Source organism: Stylophora pistillata, chromosome 1, assembly GCF_964205215.1.
Source record: "Stylophora pistillata chromosome 1, jaStyPist1.2, whole genome shotgun sequence".
Lineage (NCBI taxonomy): Eukaryota > Metazoa > Cnidaria > Anthozoa > Scleractinia > Pocilloporidae > Stylophora > Stylophora pistillata.
The window spans coordinates 61,606,613-61,621,123 of record NC_142519.1 but is presented as its reverse complement, the minus strand read 5'-3'; the positions used below and the strand labels follow the sequence as shown (position 1 = coordinate 61,621,123).

Genomic DNA, 14,511 nt, shown 5'->3' with positions numbered 1-14,511 from the left:
ATATCACACTATAGGATTATTGCCAAAATTCATTATTTGCTCAACGTAACAAATTAAATTTCAGTTCTACTTGTCAAAGGAACTAAAAATTCATGGCAAATGTAATCATCTATGTGTAGCATGAGCTGAAGAATTGGGAAGAGTCAAATGAGGTGGTCTGGTAACAAAAAGTTTTTAACAAAGTAATTTTGCTTAAAGAATTATGTTAAATTAGTGATAACTACATTTCGCTAGAAAAAAATATTCTCCTGTTATAAGAGTCACACTGTTCTACAAACCAATCCTGAGAAAGTTGAACAGTTAAACACTTTCTTTGAAGCTGGTTTGGCTGCATAACACAGCTGAAAGCTCGCTATTGCTTGTAAAATAACTATAATGTACCTTTAGGCATGTTCTGCAATAGGGAAATTTCTTCAGGAGTGAAGAGACCGTGTTTGTATCTCTCAGTTGCACACAAGGAAAACTTCATGATGTTTCAAGTCTTGACCAGGGCAGCCAGTTTTTGGTGAGCAGTATTAGTTGAAGAGTCATCAAGTGACAAGGAGGAAAGACGTTCTGCAAGCTTCACAAGATCTCCTTTGTTTTCCTAACAGACAAAAAGGAAATAACAAAATAAAGAGAAATCTACTTGTAGATTTATTAAGTTCCCTGCTCTGGCATCCCATGTTCTAGTTCCCTGTTGACATCCCATGTCTTACAGTAGTTCCCTGTTCTGGCATCCATGTTCTAGTTCCCTGTTCTGTAATCCCCTGTTCTGGCAGCCATGTTCTAGTTCCTTGTTCTGGCATCAAAGGTTCTAGTTCCTTGTTTTTGCATCCCATATAAAGGAGCAGATAAACTTTGAGTCACTCAGTGCCACAGTAATTGGGGATACCAGTAAACACGGAGAGTTGTGTGCCATGTCTAAGAGGTAAAAGCATCCAACTGGTTTTCACAAGGTCACGAAAAATCTCTCTCTTTTGTATACATAACAAATAGAAGTCTATCAAATGCAACAGTAGCTACAAGTACTCACAGGCAAAGGTGTTATCATATATACCAAAGGTTTAGAAAAATCCTTTGCTATTCTCCTAAAATAACAAAACCACAGGGATTCAATTGAAAATATCCCTGGTCACTAGTCAGTGAAGTCATCTTTAATTAATTTGAGTTGAAACTTCAACTTAAATTAACAAAAAGGATGTAAACTTTGCCATTATCTTTGTAGTCTAGATGAGTCTTCTAAAAACTAGTTCCAAATTAATCTTTAGAGGTAAACAATTCCCCTTTGGCATCTTTACTATAGCTAAGATATCTTGCTCTATGGGGACATAAGAAGTTGAAATAAAATTTGTTTATACATTTGCCGTAATTGCAAAAAAAAAAAAAAAAGAAAAAAATTTGAAAAATACCTGTTTTGCTGGTTTGGACAAGGCAAATTTACCAATTACCAGCAGATTAATTCAATGTTGAATTCACATCAGGGGAATAAAACAAAAGAAATTAACCCTTCATTTTCAGCACAACTTCATGTTCAGCAAACAATTTTTAAGATCTTACTTTATTCTCTTTCCTGTTCTGGTAACAGCTTGATGTCTTAGAGTAACAGACAAGGACAGTTAATATTATCCTCAAAATTCTCTCATCTAAAATTTTGGATTGATGCTCCTTGACTTTCTGATCTAGTGTGGGTCCAAAAGTTTAACAGAGCTTTTACTAAAAATTCATAAATCACCTGTATGGTAGGCAAAATTGCCTTGCTAGTGCAACACCATCCACAAACTGCCTCAAAGCTTCCCTCACAGCTCCCTGATGAGCATACAGCTGACCAACTTGTAACAGGGATGAGAGCAAGTCATTTAGGATTGACAAACTAGAAAGGTTTTGGCCAGAACTTTCTGATGTGGCTAGCAAATCTGCACAAACAAAAGGAATAGATGCCAAAATATGTGATTAAAAGTTTAATAATAAAACAGAAGAAAACTCTCCCATGTTTCAGGCCAGTTTGATTGCACTTTTCTCTATATTTTAATCAGGATAATAACACATCCAATTACAAGCACAACTCTATCTCAAAGCCTGAATTAGGATTGCAAGGTATTGCCAACCACATGATTTAGGTATATATTATCGGGGGCTTCATTAATGTTTTCTGCAGGAGGGAAACTGGTTTTCACTGGCGGGCAAAACTCTTTGAACTGAACTTCTTTATAAGATAAACTTTCCTCCAGACCGTCAAATCAGGTGGGCAAAACCGTCCTCACAACCGGTCAATTTGCCCGGTGCCTGGCCCTTAATGAAACCCCTGTATTATCCCAGTCATCAGAACACATTTTCTCTAGTAGAAGCTCATAGAAATCACGGGCACTACTTTGCAAGCAGGGCTCTGCAGAATTGTGTCAAGAATAAAAGGAAACAAAAATTCCTCAATCACCTTACCCAACAAATTTTCCTTTTGCTTGTGTATCTGTTTGCCAGTACAAAACGCATCTAAACCAAAGGTTTCTTCAGCCATTTGTGTTAGTTTATGAAGTGCATCCATAGCCCATTCCAGGAGTCAGTGAACCAAGTAGAGGATCTCAACAATGATAATACTAAAAAAAATAACTGTCACCTGGGAATTACTCATAAACTCATGAATTGATTCACTGATCAAAAATTATCTGGTTGAACAGACTGTTTTGTTGGTACTAAGTCTGCCTAAATTTTCACAGGTCACTTGGCGACGGTTTATGAAAACAATGAAATAAAAAATCAATATTGGGGAGCTGGGATTGGGCGGTGGTGAGGTCACTCGCCTCCCATTAGTTCAATTCTTGGACCTGGTGTCACATGTGGGTTGAGTTTGTTGTTAGTTTTCTTCCTTACTCCAAGGATCTTTCTAGGGGTCTCCAAAAACAAACACTCCAAATTCCAATTAGACCTAGTATCAGTGGACAAGAAGAGCCATCTTATGGAATATCCACTGCTAAATTCCCATTTCCATTATGAAAAAGTTACTGAATAACTGTGGAGAAGAGTAGATCTAAGTTTTGGAAAGAGGAATTTCCAAAGAAGACTGAACTTACCAACTATTATCTTAAATTTGTGGATTGTGGGTGGGAGCATTGCATATTCACAGCAAATTGATTTCCATCTGGCTTTCAACAGGTGGGACTTGTAACTCTTGTGTGTGAAGACTTCACTCTGCAGTGCTTCCTTCAGGGAGACCTCCCCTTCCGAATACTAAACATTAATCAATGAAAACCACGACTGACACACACATCACAAACTGAACAATCCCGTGTTTACACGTACTGACTATTATAGACCTGTTTAATTGGTATTTCCTCCTATACCGTATATTGTATAATATACATGAAAAAATTTCTCAGTTCTGATTGGTTAAGATGAACGCAGTTTTCAGTTAATTCAGTGCAGAAGAGAGTTAATTCAGTACAGAAGAGGGTTAATTCAGTGCAAAGAAAGAAACAAACCAGACATTCTGATTGGTCAGAATAATTGGTCAATGTCAATGTCAAGGTCAATGTCACTTGCAGGATTTCAATAAATAATTTTTGCATGTGATGCATGCGCTTTTCTTCCGCGTAGTTATGAGAAGCTACCTCGTATTTTTTCATGTATATTATTAATACATAATCACATGATTTTCTCGTGCAATTTGGAATAAATAATCACTTGTAAATGTTTTCAAAGATCACAAATTGCACTCACCCTATGGGCTCATGCAATTTTGTTAGTCTTTGAGAAAATTTACTCGTGCTTATTTATTCCAAATTGCACTCAAAATCATGTGATTACTATACAAATTGGATTTCCCTGCTGCTCTCAGAGGCTAGCTGGCCCACAGTTTCCTTGCCTAAAGCTATTCCAAGTTCTTCAGCACAAAGAAAAATCACCAACATGGAGCTAGAGTACCACGTATACATGTATGCCTGCATGATGAATGCTTGTTTAACCCTTTGACTCCCATGTCAGAGACCAAGACAGGAATTCTCCTTACAACATCAATACAATGTCAAGCAGACAAGTGAGGAGAATAAAGAAAAAAATCAATTGTAGAGGATTATTTAGTTAATCCAATACCAAATTTTCCAAACTTACATCACGAGAAGTGTTTGGCAGACAGTAAGTAGAGTTAGTTAAAGCAGTGATAGGGTTAATAATGATTTTGATTTTTCATACCTTTCCTGTGACTAGCAAATAGTGACTCTTGGCCAACAAGAACTGAACCCATGAAGTACTGCAGGGCTCAAATCTATCAACCAGGTTACTTGTATGAGACAGAATAATTGAAGCATGTGACAAGTCCAGAATGTCACACAATGAGTGAACAGCATCACTTAGGGCACACAATCCATTATCCAGCATATCTTTGGTACCAACTGATTGGGATATACTGGCAGCCATGCAAAGAGCACTAGCTTTTTTTAAGGGCTGCAAGAAAACAATTCATTAATTGAATGAATAAAGGGGGTAAGATTCTGATGGGAAACTGTTGTAAATTAAAATAGTAAATAGTTTCACTGATAAAATACATATCAAGTGTTACATATAAAGTGTAATGGGCTAAAATGTGTATTAATTACTTACAGCCAAGTTATGCTTAAAACCAAGTCTATTAATAAAAGAATTTTTAAAACGCTCAGTATTGCAAAGCGGATATAAATTATTGGCTTAACTTGCCTAAGCCTAAGGGTAGCAGAGTTAATCCTGGGAAGGGAGTGGTGCAATGGAAGATTTTCCCACACGCTTAATTTTTTGAAGATACCCATATGTTGTGCTGCATCAGATGGGGCAGATGGGGGGGGGGGGGGGTGGAATTATAAGTACATATAATTTGGTTTCATCAGCTGAGTTGATAATGTACATGCCAATCGGATGCTGAAAACAATTTCTGAAGCTGATGTTTCAAGTATTAACCCTTCACCATTTGCTCTGATAAAGGGCTTAACCTTGGAATATCAGCTTTAGAAATTCTTTGCTGCGGCCAATTAATATTTATTAACCCAGTTGATACAACCAAATTATCTTGTAATAACCTCCAACAATGCAGAACCTACATTATTCATTACACCACTGATAACAAAGGCAAGGATCCTCACTGTATAAAATTTACCAGTCGAGATAAAAAAGACCTGACTGGAGAAAATCATTCTTTTCTGTTGAGTGATAGCCTTTTCCTTCAAATACTTAAATCTCTTAAAACTGCTGTCATTTCTTGTACCGAAACATTTTTTTTAACATTTCTATTGCCATGGTCATGTTGTGACAGGACTGCATGAACAGTTAATTGCCTGTGGGAAATCCAAATCGTCACCAATGAAAGTACGTAGCAGGTTTCACCTGTTTTAAAAGCCCAAACATTTCAGCAGTGATAAGCAAGTAATGATATGTCTCTTCAGGATTAATAAGATGGTCCAGGTCAACCTAGAACATAAAAAAAAAAATTCAGTGAGAATAACATTCATGCAAGATTAAATGTATTGTATACAGTGGGAGATGCAGTAACCCAATGGTTAGTATGCTGCACTGCGGGTCAAGAGGTCTGGGTTTGAGAACTGGCTGGGTCATTTTGCTGTGTCCACTTGGGCAAAACACAGCTTTCTTTTCTATCACGTGCCTCTCTGTAACCAGGAGTACAGATAAAAAGCCTGCCAAGTGATAACATGCTGGGGGAAGGGGATAACCTTGCAATGGACTAGCATCCCATCTTGGGGGAGTAGTAATACGCCTAGTTGCTTAGCCCTTTAACTCCCAGAAATGATTTAAACATGTATCTTCTCCCTTTAAAGCCCATACATGATTCAACAGGTAATGAGAATACTTGAACTTATCATGTAGAAGTTGTTCTCTTGATCTAACACCAAATTCTTATAACTTATTTACAAGGAAATGTGTAGCAGCTAGAGGGGAGAATTAGTGATTAGGTCTTGGGATTTAAAGGGTGAATTCAATGGAAACCAGGATAACCTCGGGCTGGGTGGGCACTCTGTTTGAGTGCAGACTTAGCACAGCATTTAAATTTTAGTAATCCATAAATCTTTAATGGCACATCTTTCAAATTGTTTAAGTACCTATTGTAAAACGTCTGAAAGTATCAAAAGCTGATACCTATTTAGTTCTCACAACAAATTCCCCATGAAAGAAAACTGTTCTTGGAATTTTACAGTTTCACTTGTTTTCAAATAAAGAATTCTCACTGCCAGTGAAAAAATATTAATGTTTTGGAAATTAAAGTAAAAAAATATATTACATAGCCCTAAAATGCTTTTTCCAGGAAACATTTACCTTTCCACTGGTGTCTTGTTGCAGTGATTTGGTCCTTAGTGACGTCCACATTTCCAAAGCTGCACAAAGTGATTCCATAAATGGTTGCTCCAGGCAGATATCTTCTATCTGAAAAGTTACACCAACATTTCATTTGACAGTCTGATATTTTGAGGGAATGAGGTGCTTTTGGGGATGCACCGGAGGTGCAATGTCAGGGCCCCTTTCCCTTCTGCACGATCCTCCATGTACACGTACAGGTACAGTATGTTGTTGTTGTAGAAAAACTGACTACAAAATTCATGTCTATTGTAAAACAGGCACATGACATTTCATCAAAGACAACAATTTGTTCCTGAAAATGTGTTGAACAAGGAACAATATAAAATCTGTATAAGTAATGTTCACTCTAGACTTCAAATTAACTGAAATCAACTTCTTGCCCCAGTGCGTCTCTTTGTTGGAGGCACACTCAGTGGCCTAACAGATAGCCTGCAGCCAGCACGACCTCAAGAAATCCAAATTTGAGACCTGGGTGGGTCATCAAATTGTCAGATCAGATCTTAATCAAAAAAGTTTCCAGTACTTTCCTCTTCTCCTTCATAACTGTCAGAAAGCTCTGGCCTTGCTGAAGTTGCTCTCTCATTTACTGCATCTTTGTGCTCAAGCAAAGCCTGCCATAAATATGCAGCACCAAGTCTATCCAGCAAACGTGAATGCATGTTTTTCTCCTCATCCTGACTATCTGTTGAGTCCAATAACTGCTCTAGAGTCTCCCCAGCTTCTTGACAGTACTGCGGTGCAGATCTAAAGAAACTCAGCTACTATTAGTGTCGAGCCCTGCAGTGTCTGCTCATCGCAGGTCTAGGTTTCTTTTGATGCAGATTTGATGTACTTGAAAGGGATCAATTTTTTTTGTCCCTGCCCATCAAGGTGTCTGCTGAGTAAAGATTCATTTCAATAAAAGTAACTGACAGTTTGAATGACCAACTTTGTCCTTTCAATAAGAAGATGATAAAAATTCTTCACAATTAATAGGAGACTTGGTCAATCCATGGTTACCATGCTGAAATCCAATTTAAGAGGACTGTTTTGGAGTCCTAACCAAGACCACTGTGTTTTGTTCTCAGGCAACCCACTCTAGTTTCATACTGACCCTTTCCAACCATGAGTATGGATTGGTAATAGCAACTTAAATGCTGTGGATTTACAAGCAAGGGCTCGAAATTAATGGTAACCCATTAACCAATGGTTAGTAATTTTCAACGTTTGGTTACTAAAAATTTGTCCGACTAACCCGACATGGTGAGTAAAATTTTCTAACATATTTAAACATCAGTAGACCTCAGGGCAAAGAGCACGTAGGCCCGACTCTCAGAGGAATACTTAGAATACTCAAGTTGTTAAGTCAACTTTAACTCTTTTTAGAGAATGCTGTAGATGTACTGTTCTTGACTAATCATGGTAAACAAGAGGGAAATAAAATAGGTGGATAATTGTCTACGTTTTTGAGGTCACTATGCAATTTCAGCTACTCTTTAATTTGTCCTAGTTGTTATTATCAAAATGTTCAATATTTGAGATATCGTAACTTGTGAGCTTGGATACCAAACTTTATTATTTGGTTAGTAAAAAAGATGTCTACTAACCCGAAGGGTTAGTGATCCAAAAATTAAATTGGAGCCCTGCCTGCCATTGACTAACATCCTGTCCAACAGCACTAGGCCTTTCAGGCTGGTAGCTAAGAAGTTAGGCTACCGGCTGAAATTTCAAGTGAGGTGGCTCAAAGGCGGTGAACAATTGTAAGTATACAATGAAATATATGAAGTTCATATATTTTGAACTGCGGTATTAGATACGCATGATGCACAATCCTCACAGTAGATAGCGCTATTGCTTAAATAGTGCTATCTACTGCGAGGATCGTGCATCATACGTATCTCATACCGCAGTTCAAAATATATGAACTACAGCAATTTGCCCTACTGCTGTGTCATAGCTGAAAAAGTTTGGAACAATTCAATGAAACATTTTGGCAGGTACAGTTGTACTTCACTTATGAAAGGGGAAACCATAAGAAGAAGTCAGAATGTAAAAGAAAGTATTTTGTTACCTTTTGGTCTTGTAACAAGCAAGCTCTTCCTGCAAAACAAAACAGAGCTGGCTTCCTTCTACATCTTTTGCATCTTCTTGCTCTGCAAATGCACTGCATAGGGTTCTGAGAAGAAAAAAGAACCAAGAAATTTCTTCAGACAGTTTCCAATTTACTCAATCTTACTTTAATTAAGTAATTCTTCAACACCATAATGATTATATCATTTTGTCTTTTTTTATCACTATGCCTTATCTCTCCAGAGTCAACCTTAAAAATATTAGAATTCCCCCCATTTTTTCTTCCCTCTTTAAATTAATTTTATCTGATCCTTTTGAAGCCTTGAACGAGCCAAAAACTAGGATTTTGGTGTATTGAGGTGAGGAATCTGCCACATTTCAACGGTTATGTTATGATAGTGCTTGAATAATTTTTATTCACTTGCTGCAATGCATAAAAAACTCACTCCTCCCTTTTCTGATGCATCGCAACTTGTGAATAGAAATCGTTTGAGGGCACTTCCCATGGAATAATCTTTATATTTGCTGCATGTATGTATGTTCTGTTTGATTATGAAAACAACATGCATGTATTTGATCAAGTTTAAACAAATTAAAACCAATTTTCTGGAGTTCTTGTAACCTTTTTTTTACACATTATGATCTGACATCTGCTTAAAACTCATAAGCTTTAAGTTAATCGACATCAAAATACTAATATTTATTTTGAACTCTATTGCAAACCTGCATCTCTCAGACTGTTTTTCTCCCTCCTGTAGATCCTTCACCAGCTCATGTTTCACTGAGACCCATTGTCTGACTGGCTGTTTTAGGGTGTGGGCATCAGAGGCTGTTTTCAGTGCTACCAGGACCACAGTTGAAGCAGTCTTTAGTGCATCCCTGATTCTTCCGGCTCTTCTTTGACAGTCAACTAGCAAGGCATACTTTGTGAGTAGCTTCACCTGAAAAGTATTTTTCAAACATTGCCAAATAAACATTTTCAAAACTCACCATGTCATTGTTAGCCAAAATTAGATTTGTGATCAGCAACTTATTCTACATTCACCCTTTAACTCCCATGAGTGACCAAGACAGAATTTCTCCTTACTGTATCAACACTATATCAAACAGACAAGTAATGAGAATAAAGACAAATACCAATTGATAAAGGGATTATAAGTTAAGCTAATACCAAATTCTCCAAACTTAGATCATAGAAATTGTGAAGCAGACACTAAGGAGAATTATGAATGAAATCTTGGGAGTGAAAGAGTAATAAGTTTTCCCCTCTTACCCACCCTTGTTCCTATTTGGTTCATCGCAAACCTGTTTCATGTTTGTAGCCATAGCAAATTGACCTCATGAGCTAGAAGGCCTATCTTGTCACAGCTTATTTCAGTTTCAGAATCATGAACTGATTAGGAGTGTTGGTGATTCCCCCTAGAAAGAATACCAGTTCATGAAAAGGTTACTCCCCTCTAGCGCTCCACACTAATGGTAGCCAACTAGCCACAGACTAGTGGAAATTCAGTTTTGGCTAGTGGTTTCTGATTTCCAACAGCCAGTTTGGCTAGTAAACAAACTAAAATTGCTGTAACATCTAAGATGTCACTGGCCACTTGGCTAGTAAGTTGAAAAGTTCAGCACAAAACTTTTTGTCAAAGTTTCCCTTAAAGTCTTCCAAAACCCCTTTATACTCCTGTGCTGGGTTGTTCTTTACTTCTACATGTGTTTAGCTACCAGTAATTAAGAAATTTGTCGAATTCTGGCAGTTGTTGACTGTATGAAAGGACCTTGTTCTAGCTTAGAACACCTGCTTCCCATAAGACAGTCTTGAAACAATACTTGAATGTAACATTTTCAGCAAGGAAAACTCTCATGTATAGGGTCAAACCATAGTTCAACTGAACTATTAATTATTTCAATAAACTTTAAATTATAGTACCTTCATCAATTGAACAGACTTTACCTCTTCAGCTTGGACAATGATTTTCTCTTCTGTTTCAGCTCCAAAGCTACAGATTCTTAACTCATCACAGGCAAGAGCCAGCAATGGCACTCCGTCAGTAAAACAGTCGCTTTGATAGGACACACAGCCTACATTGTAAACAGTACTACCCAGCCATCACAGCTCATTAAGAGATAAAGGAATATCAGGGTCTTCAAGAGCATCGTGAATAACCTTGCTTGCTTGCTGTGCAACTGTAACACATTCTCTCAGAATGTGAATTCTGTGAAGAAAACAAAACTGTGAATCAAAAACTGCACTTTGAATGACAACATACAGTTGTACTTCACCCATCACCTCTCACAAACTGACTAGTAACAAACAGTAGAATACTTTCCTTCCACAAGATAAGGAGTTCTATTTGACAATGGAGACCATCCATTTATTCGAAGAGAGAGTGAAGAGAGCCCCTTCTCCATTTTTCCACCATCATAGTTTTTCCAGGACTTGACCACTTGAATGAACTTGAGCAAGTCATTAGCATGACAAAAAGCCTGGTCAAACTGACCCTTAGATATGAGCTGAACAATAATCAAATAAATTGTCTTGCCAAGTTGGTCCAGTGAAGGAATAAACTTGAGATATTTACCATTCTGAATAGATAATGTGTCGCTGAGCAACATACTCACTAAACAAAAATCCATAGAATTGTATATTAGTCAGTAATCATTTTAATTTTCACATTACTTCTAATGAAGGATAAGTATGAACTCTTACAAACAAAATTAACATTTTTCAACCATTTTAAGGAAGTTGTTCATTAGTATTTTACTACTACTAAAGTCAGTATTGTCCGTTCACCAAAATGATCAGGGGTTTTCTAAGAAGGTATACAGGTGTATTGTTTCCCACTATCACACAACTAGAAACTATATTTCGTGTAGGAGACAAAAGTCATTTTGAGATTGATTATCAAAGATAAGAAATAAAAAAAATTCTGAGGTTTCTTCAAGTCTCTTTTTTATATTCATGATGCTTGGAGAGGAAGGGACAAAAAAAGTCATAAACATTCAGGGTTCTCCTTAAGTACTGGCCACCATTTTAGAACATAAAAAAAACTACCTTGATTTTGAGTTGTGAAAAAACAACAAATTTCCTGAACAAACAACTTCCTTGAAGGCCATTTTCGCATAAACATCCACAAAAATATTTAAGGTTAAATTACATTTTCATGCTGGTTGAGCACCCATTCAATCTCTACCTAGCTCATGTTTACCTAGCCAACCAACTATCATATCACTTTGCATATACCGTATTTATTCGCCTACAAGCCGATCTCGGCTATAAGCCGAGACCCTAAACTTCTTCATGTCAGCAGCTGTTGCATTGAAATAAAAAATAAACACAAAACATTCGGCTATAAGCCGAGACCTAATAATTGCAAAGTACTCCACGCGTGTCGTTAACTGAGATGAATTAACATAAACCGAAAACAAAAGGAGCTTCCCTCTCGGGAAACATGCAAAGAAAAAGTAGGTTATTTTACTCAGTTGTTATTGGTCGTTTAATTGAAAGTAACAACAAATCACAGATACTGAGTTAAATTTAATGTGAAAATAAATAGAACCATGCGTGACATAACAAAACATTCACCTGAGTTCAGAATCCTGTCTCAAGGAATCGCTCTCTTTCAAAGTTATCGTAATCGATCATCATGCCGAAAGTTCGTTGTTCTTCATACAACTTAGCGTTCAAACTAAAAGTCGTTGCTGAAGCAAAGGCCGTCGAGAACAACTTCGAGATCGCTAGAGATTACGGAATCAGTGAATCGATGGTGCGTCGCTGGCTGAAAGATCAAGCGAACCTGTTTTATGGTGAGCTTAAAATGTCAGCAAAGCGAAAGACGAAGGGCTGCTTTTCGCCAAAGTATCCTGAATTGGATCAAACACTACTGGACTGGTTTTCAGAGCAGAGGAGTCACGGTAAGTCTTTCGCTTCTTTAAAACAATGAAAAGCTTCGATCAGCTGATATCTGTCAGATCGTGTTGCAATGTTTACACAAACCGTGGGAATGACCGCTTCTGATTGGCCAGTTTTTCATGTTGTCAAAACAAGTCAAATTGATCTCTTTTATCTTTTAAAGGAATTGGTGTAAGCGGATTAATTCTACGGCTACAAGCGAAGGAGTTGAGCAGTGATCGAGACTTCAAAGCCTCACTGGGTTGGTACCAGAGATGGAAAAAGCGCCATTCCATCAGCCTTCGCACTAAGGTCACTAATTTCGTGATCTCGGAAATTTGTGTTTGTTAATAATCGCTCGGCTAATAGTCGAATAAACATTGAATTTCGAAGCTTGTTAAGCACCCGTAAATATTTTTTGGCGAAAATACTCGGCTATAAGCCGAACCCCCTACCTTGGCGAGAATTTACCTGTTCTCAGTTTAATTTGTTGGAAAAATCGCTCGGCTTATAGGCGAATAAATACGGTACTTCCAAACAAATGCATGAGATAGAATTTTAGAGCCCATACATTTTAAATAGATTAAGTACAAACCAACTCAATTGGGGGTAACTGGGTCTTTATTGCCTAAGACCATATGCGATGCTCCCCATGACAGGGAGGTAAATAGAAGAAAAGAAAGAAAAAAAATTTTTTGCAGATTTTTACAGAGAGAGGAAAACAGGAAGACCTGGAGAAAATACTCTTGGAGTGAGGACAAGAACCAAAAACTGAGTCAACCCACATCCCATACCAAGTCTAGGAATTGAACCTGCATCACAACATGGAGGGGGGGGTGAGTCCTCTCACCCCTGTGCCATCCCCTCTCCCAGAAACAATACTTTGTGGGCAGCATGCCCCAAGATCCCAGAATGCATGCAACTAACCATATACTGGCTAATAGCCAATCCTTTTTGAAAACTCTGTACACTTATTTTGCAGCTCTCACTTACCTAAATTTGAGGAGTTTGTGATTTCATCAAGGTGCTTCCCTTTTGCTTTGACTTTTTTCAAAGTCTCAATAGCCCATCTCAGAAACTTGGTTGAAAACAATGTGTATTTTGACACAGATTCTTCTGCAACTTTGCAACCCAACTTGCTGCCATTTTTGGCATTCAAGGGTGATCGTAGCGGAGAAAGATAGTCTAAAAGAAAATTAGAGAATTGCTTCATAAACATAATCATGCCATCTTTCAAAATGTTGTTTCATGTACTCACAAAAATATTAAACAGATTTCGCCTTTTTTAACCCTTTGACTTGGGGGTGACTAGCATCTCATTTCTCCTTACAATGTCACCCCCAAAACACACATAATTTGAGAACATGAGAATAACGGAATTGATCACCAACGGAAATGATCATCGATGAAAGAAGCTCTTAATTGTTGAATTAATTCTACTTATTGTCAGTAACTTTGGAAATGTGTAAAGTTCAGTATGCAAAACAAGTGTATTACATGGGTAAAACATTCTCCCGTCGATGAAGGCAAACGAATACCCTTTCCATCGATCGTGCGCAATTATTTTTCAGAAGAATGGTATTCCACATTTACTAAAATTCAATCGATGGAAAGTCAACATCGTTTCCCTGTAGCTTGATGATAATCATAAAACTGCACAAAACTTTAAAAGCTATCATAAGCTTGCTTTAAGGAAACATAATTGCAAAACTGGTGTCTTCAAACAAATCGTTTGTTTCACCATTCAGAAGCGCCTTCAGAATTCTTTCCCCCTCCATGTATCCAAGAGGTCCGTTCCATCACAGGTTTTTCATCGTAATGGCTCTTGAAGAAGGTCCTCACGGAAACTTTAGTCGTGAGTTCCCGCTAGTATTGGTGAAACACCACTAATCAAATCAAAAATGGCGCCTTCTTTTTCACCGGTTAGGAGTCCATGTATGACCCCGTAAAATGTCCTGAGCTCGGTATATATTTTCAATGTATTCCAATGTATTCCAATGTATTCCAATGTATTCCCATACATGGACTACTAACCCAAAACTGGCTGTTCGGAATCAAAATTATCTTCGTTTGTCAGTCAACTCTTCCACACATCCGGTGAGAAAGAGTAACATACATTCACTTCCATAGCGTAGTAGATGTAAAAAAAAAAAAAAAAACTGTCCGAAAAGTATGCAACAGGCGGACTTATCTGGGCGGTAAAACTTCCACCGGCTGCCGCAGGGTTATCATTTGTGTGATATCATTAATTTTTTTGTTTACAG

The 14,511-nt window shown here is 37.6% G+C and overlaps 3 protein-coding genes and 1 long non-coding RNA gene across 9 annotated transcripts in view; 2 read left to right on the top strand and 2 right to left on the bottom strand.

Annotated features, from left to right (window-relative positions):
* Window positions 1–592: 592 nt before the first annotated feature.
* Window positions 593–6,972, bottom strand: LOC148743616 (uncharacterized). The gene is made up of 10 exons (XM_088728193.1): window positions 6,836–6,972; window positions 6,271–6,378; window positions 5,326–5,409; window positions 4,165–4,416; window positions 3,048–3,204; window positions 2,419–2,469; window positions 1,715–1,895; window positions 1,540–1,575; window positions 1,016–1,070; window positions 593–903 (listed from the first exon to the last, which is right to left on the bottom strand). Exons 1-10 carry the CDS (start codon window positions 6,893–6,895, stop codon window positions 850–852), a joined length of 1,038 nt encoding a protein of 345 aa, XP_088584319.1. The 5' UTR covers window positions 6,896–6,972; the 3' UTR covers window positions 593–849.
* LOC148743615 (uncharacterized) lies at window positions 6,374–9,258 on the top strand. The gene is made up of 4 exons (XR_015989995.1): window positions 6,374–6,509; window positions 7,380–8,051; window positions 8,682–8,720; window positions 9,120–9,258. It is a non-coding gene; the product is annotated as an uncharacterized LOC148743615 (long non-coding RNA).
* On the bottom strand, window positions 7,088–14,179 carry LOC148743614 (uncharacterized). 4 transcript variants are annotated; one of them, XM_088728233.1, is made up of 6 exons: window positions 13,241–13,432; window positions 10,310–10,976; window positions 9,667–9,780; window positions 9,085–9,302; window positions 8,363–8,467; window positions 7,088–7,189 (listed from the first exon to the last, which is right to left on the bottom strand). In XM_088728233.1, exons 3-6 carry the CDS (start codon window positions 9,685–9,687, stop codon window positions 7,114–7,116), a joined length of 420 nt encoding a protein of 139 aa, XP_088584359.1. In that variant the 5' UTR covers window positions 9,688–9,780; window positions 10,310–10,976; window positions 13,241–13,432; the 3' UTR covers window positions 7,088–7,113. The 4 variants fall into 4 exon arrangements, with proteins under 4 accessions (XP_088584359.1, XP_088584361.1, XP_088584365.1 ...); XM_088728235.1 differs by having other exon boundaries at window positions 7,088–7,186; XM_088728239.1 differs by lacking the exons at window positions 7,088–7,189; window positions 8,363–8,467; window positions 9,085–9,302; window positions 9,667–9,780 and adding an exon at window positions 13,989–14,179 and having other exon boundaries at window positions 10,317–10,571; window positions 10,938–10,976.
* Window positions 14,180–14,219: 40 nt separating this feature from the next.
* LOC148743613 (serine/threonine-protein kinase Nek11-like) overlaps window positions 14,220–14,511 on the top strand; it is a 4,989-nt gene continuing 4,697 nt past the window's right edge. For 2 of the 3 annotated variants that reach the window (XM_088728218.1, XM_088728207.1), the window contains exon 1: window positions 14,240–14,344. In XM_088728218.1, coding sequence (XP_088584344.1) covers window positions 14,255–14,344 — 90 coding nt within the window. In that variant the 5' untranslated portion in view covers window positions 14,240–14,254. Of the gene's footprint in view, window positions 14,345–14,511 lie in introns of all 3 variants that reach the window. The other variant, XM_088728215.1, reaches the window with a different exon arrangement.

Excerpts from the sequence above, each read along its gene's own strand:
- LOC148743614 (XM_088728230.1), bottom strand. The coding sequence starts at position 14,025 with ATGGAGGGGGAAAGAATTCTGAAGGCGCTTCTGAATG. Across the intron at positions 13,433-13,988 it reads TCTGAAGGCGCTTCTGAATG|ACTATCTTTCTCCGCTACGA; the intron begins GTGAAACAAACG and ends ATTTTCTTTTAG. Across the intron at positions 10,977-13,240 it reads CACAAACTCCTCAAATTTAG|TGAGTATGTTGCTCAGCGAC; the intron begins GTAAGTGAGAGC and ends ATTTTTGTTTAG.
- LOC148743616 (XM_088728193.1), bottom strand. The coding sequence starts at position 6,895 with ATGAGAGAGCAACTTCAGCAAGGCCAGAGCTTTCTGACAGTTATGAAG. Across the intron at positions 1,576-1,714 it reads CAATTTTGCCTACCATACAG|ACATCAAGCTGTTACCAGAA; the intron begins GTGATTTATGAA and ends TGTTACTCTAAG. Across the intron at positions 904-1,015 it reads ATATGATAACACCTTTGCCT|ACATGGCACACAACTCTCCG; the intron begins GTGAGTACTTGT and ends TTTACCTCTTAG.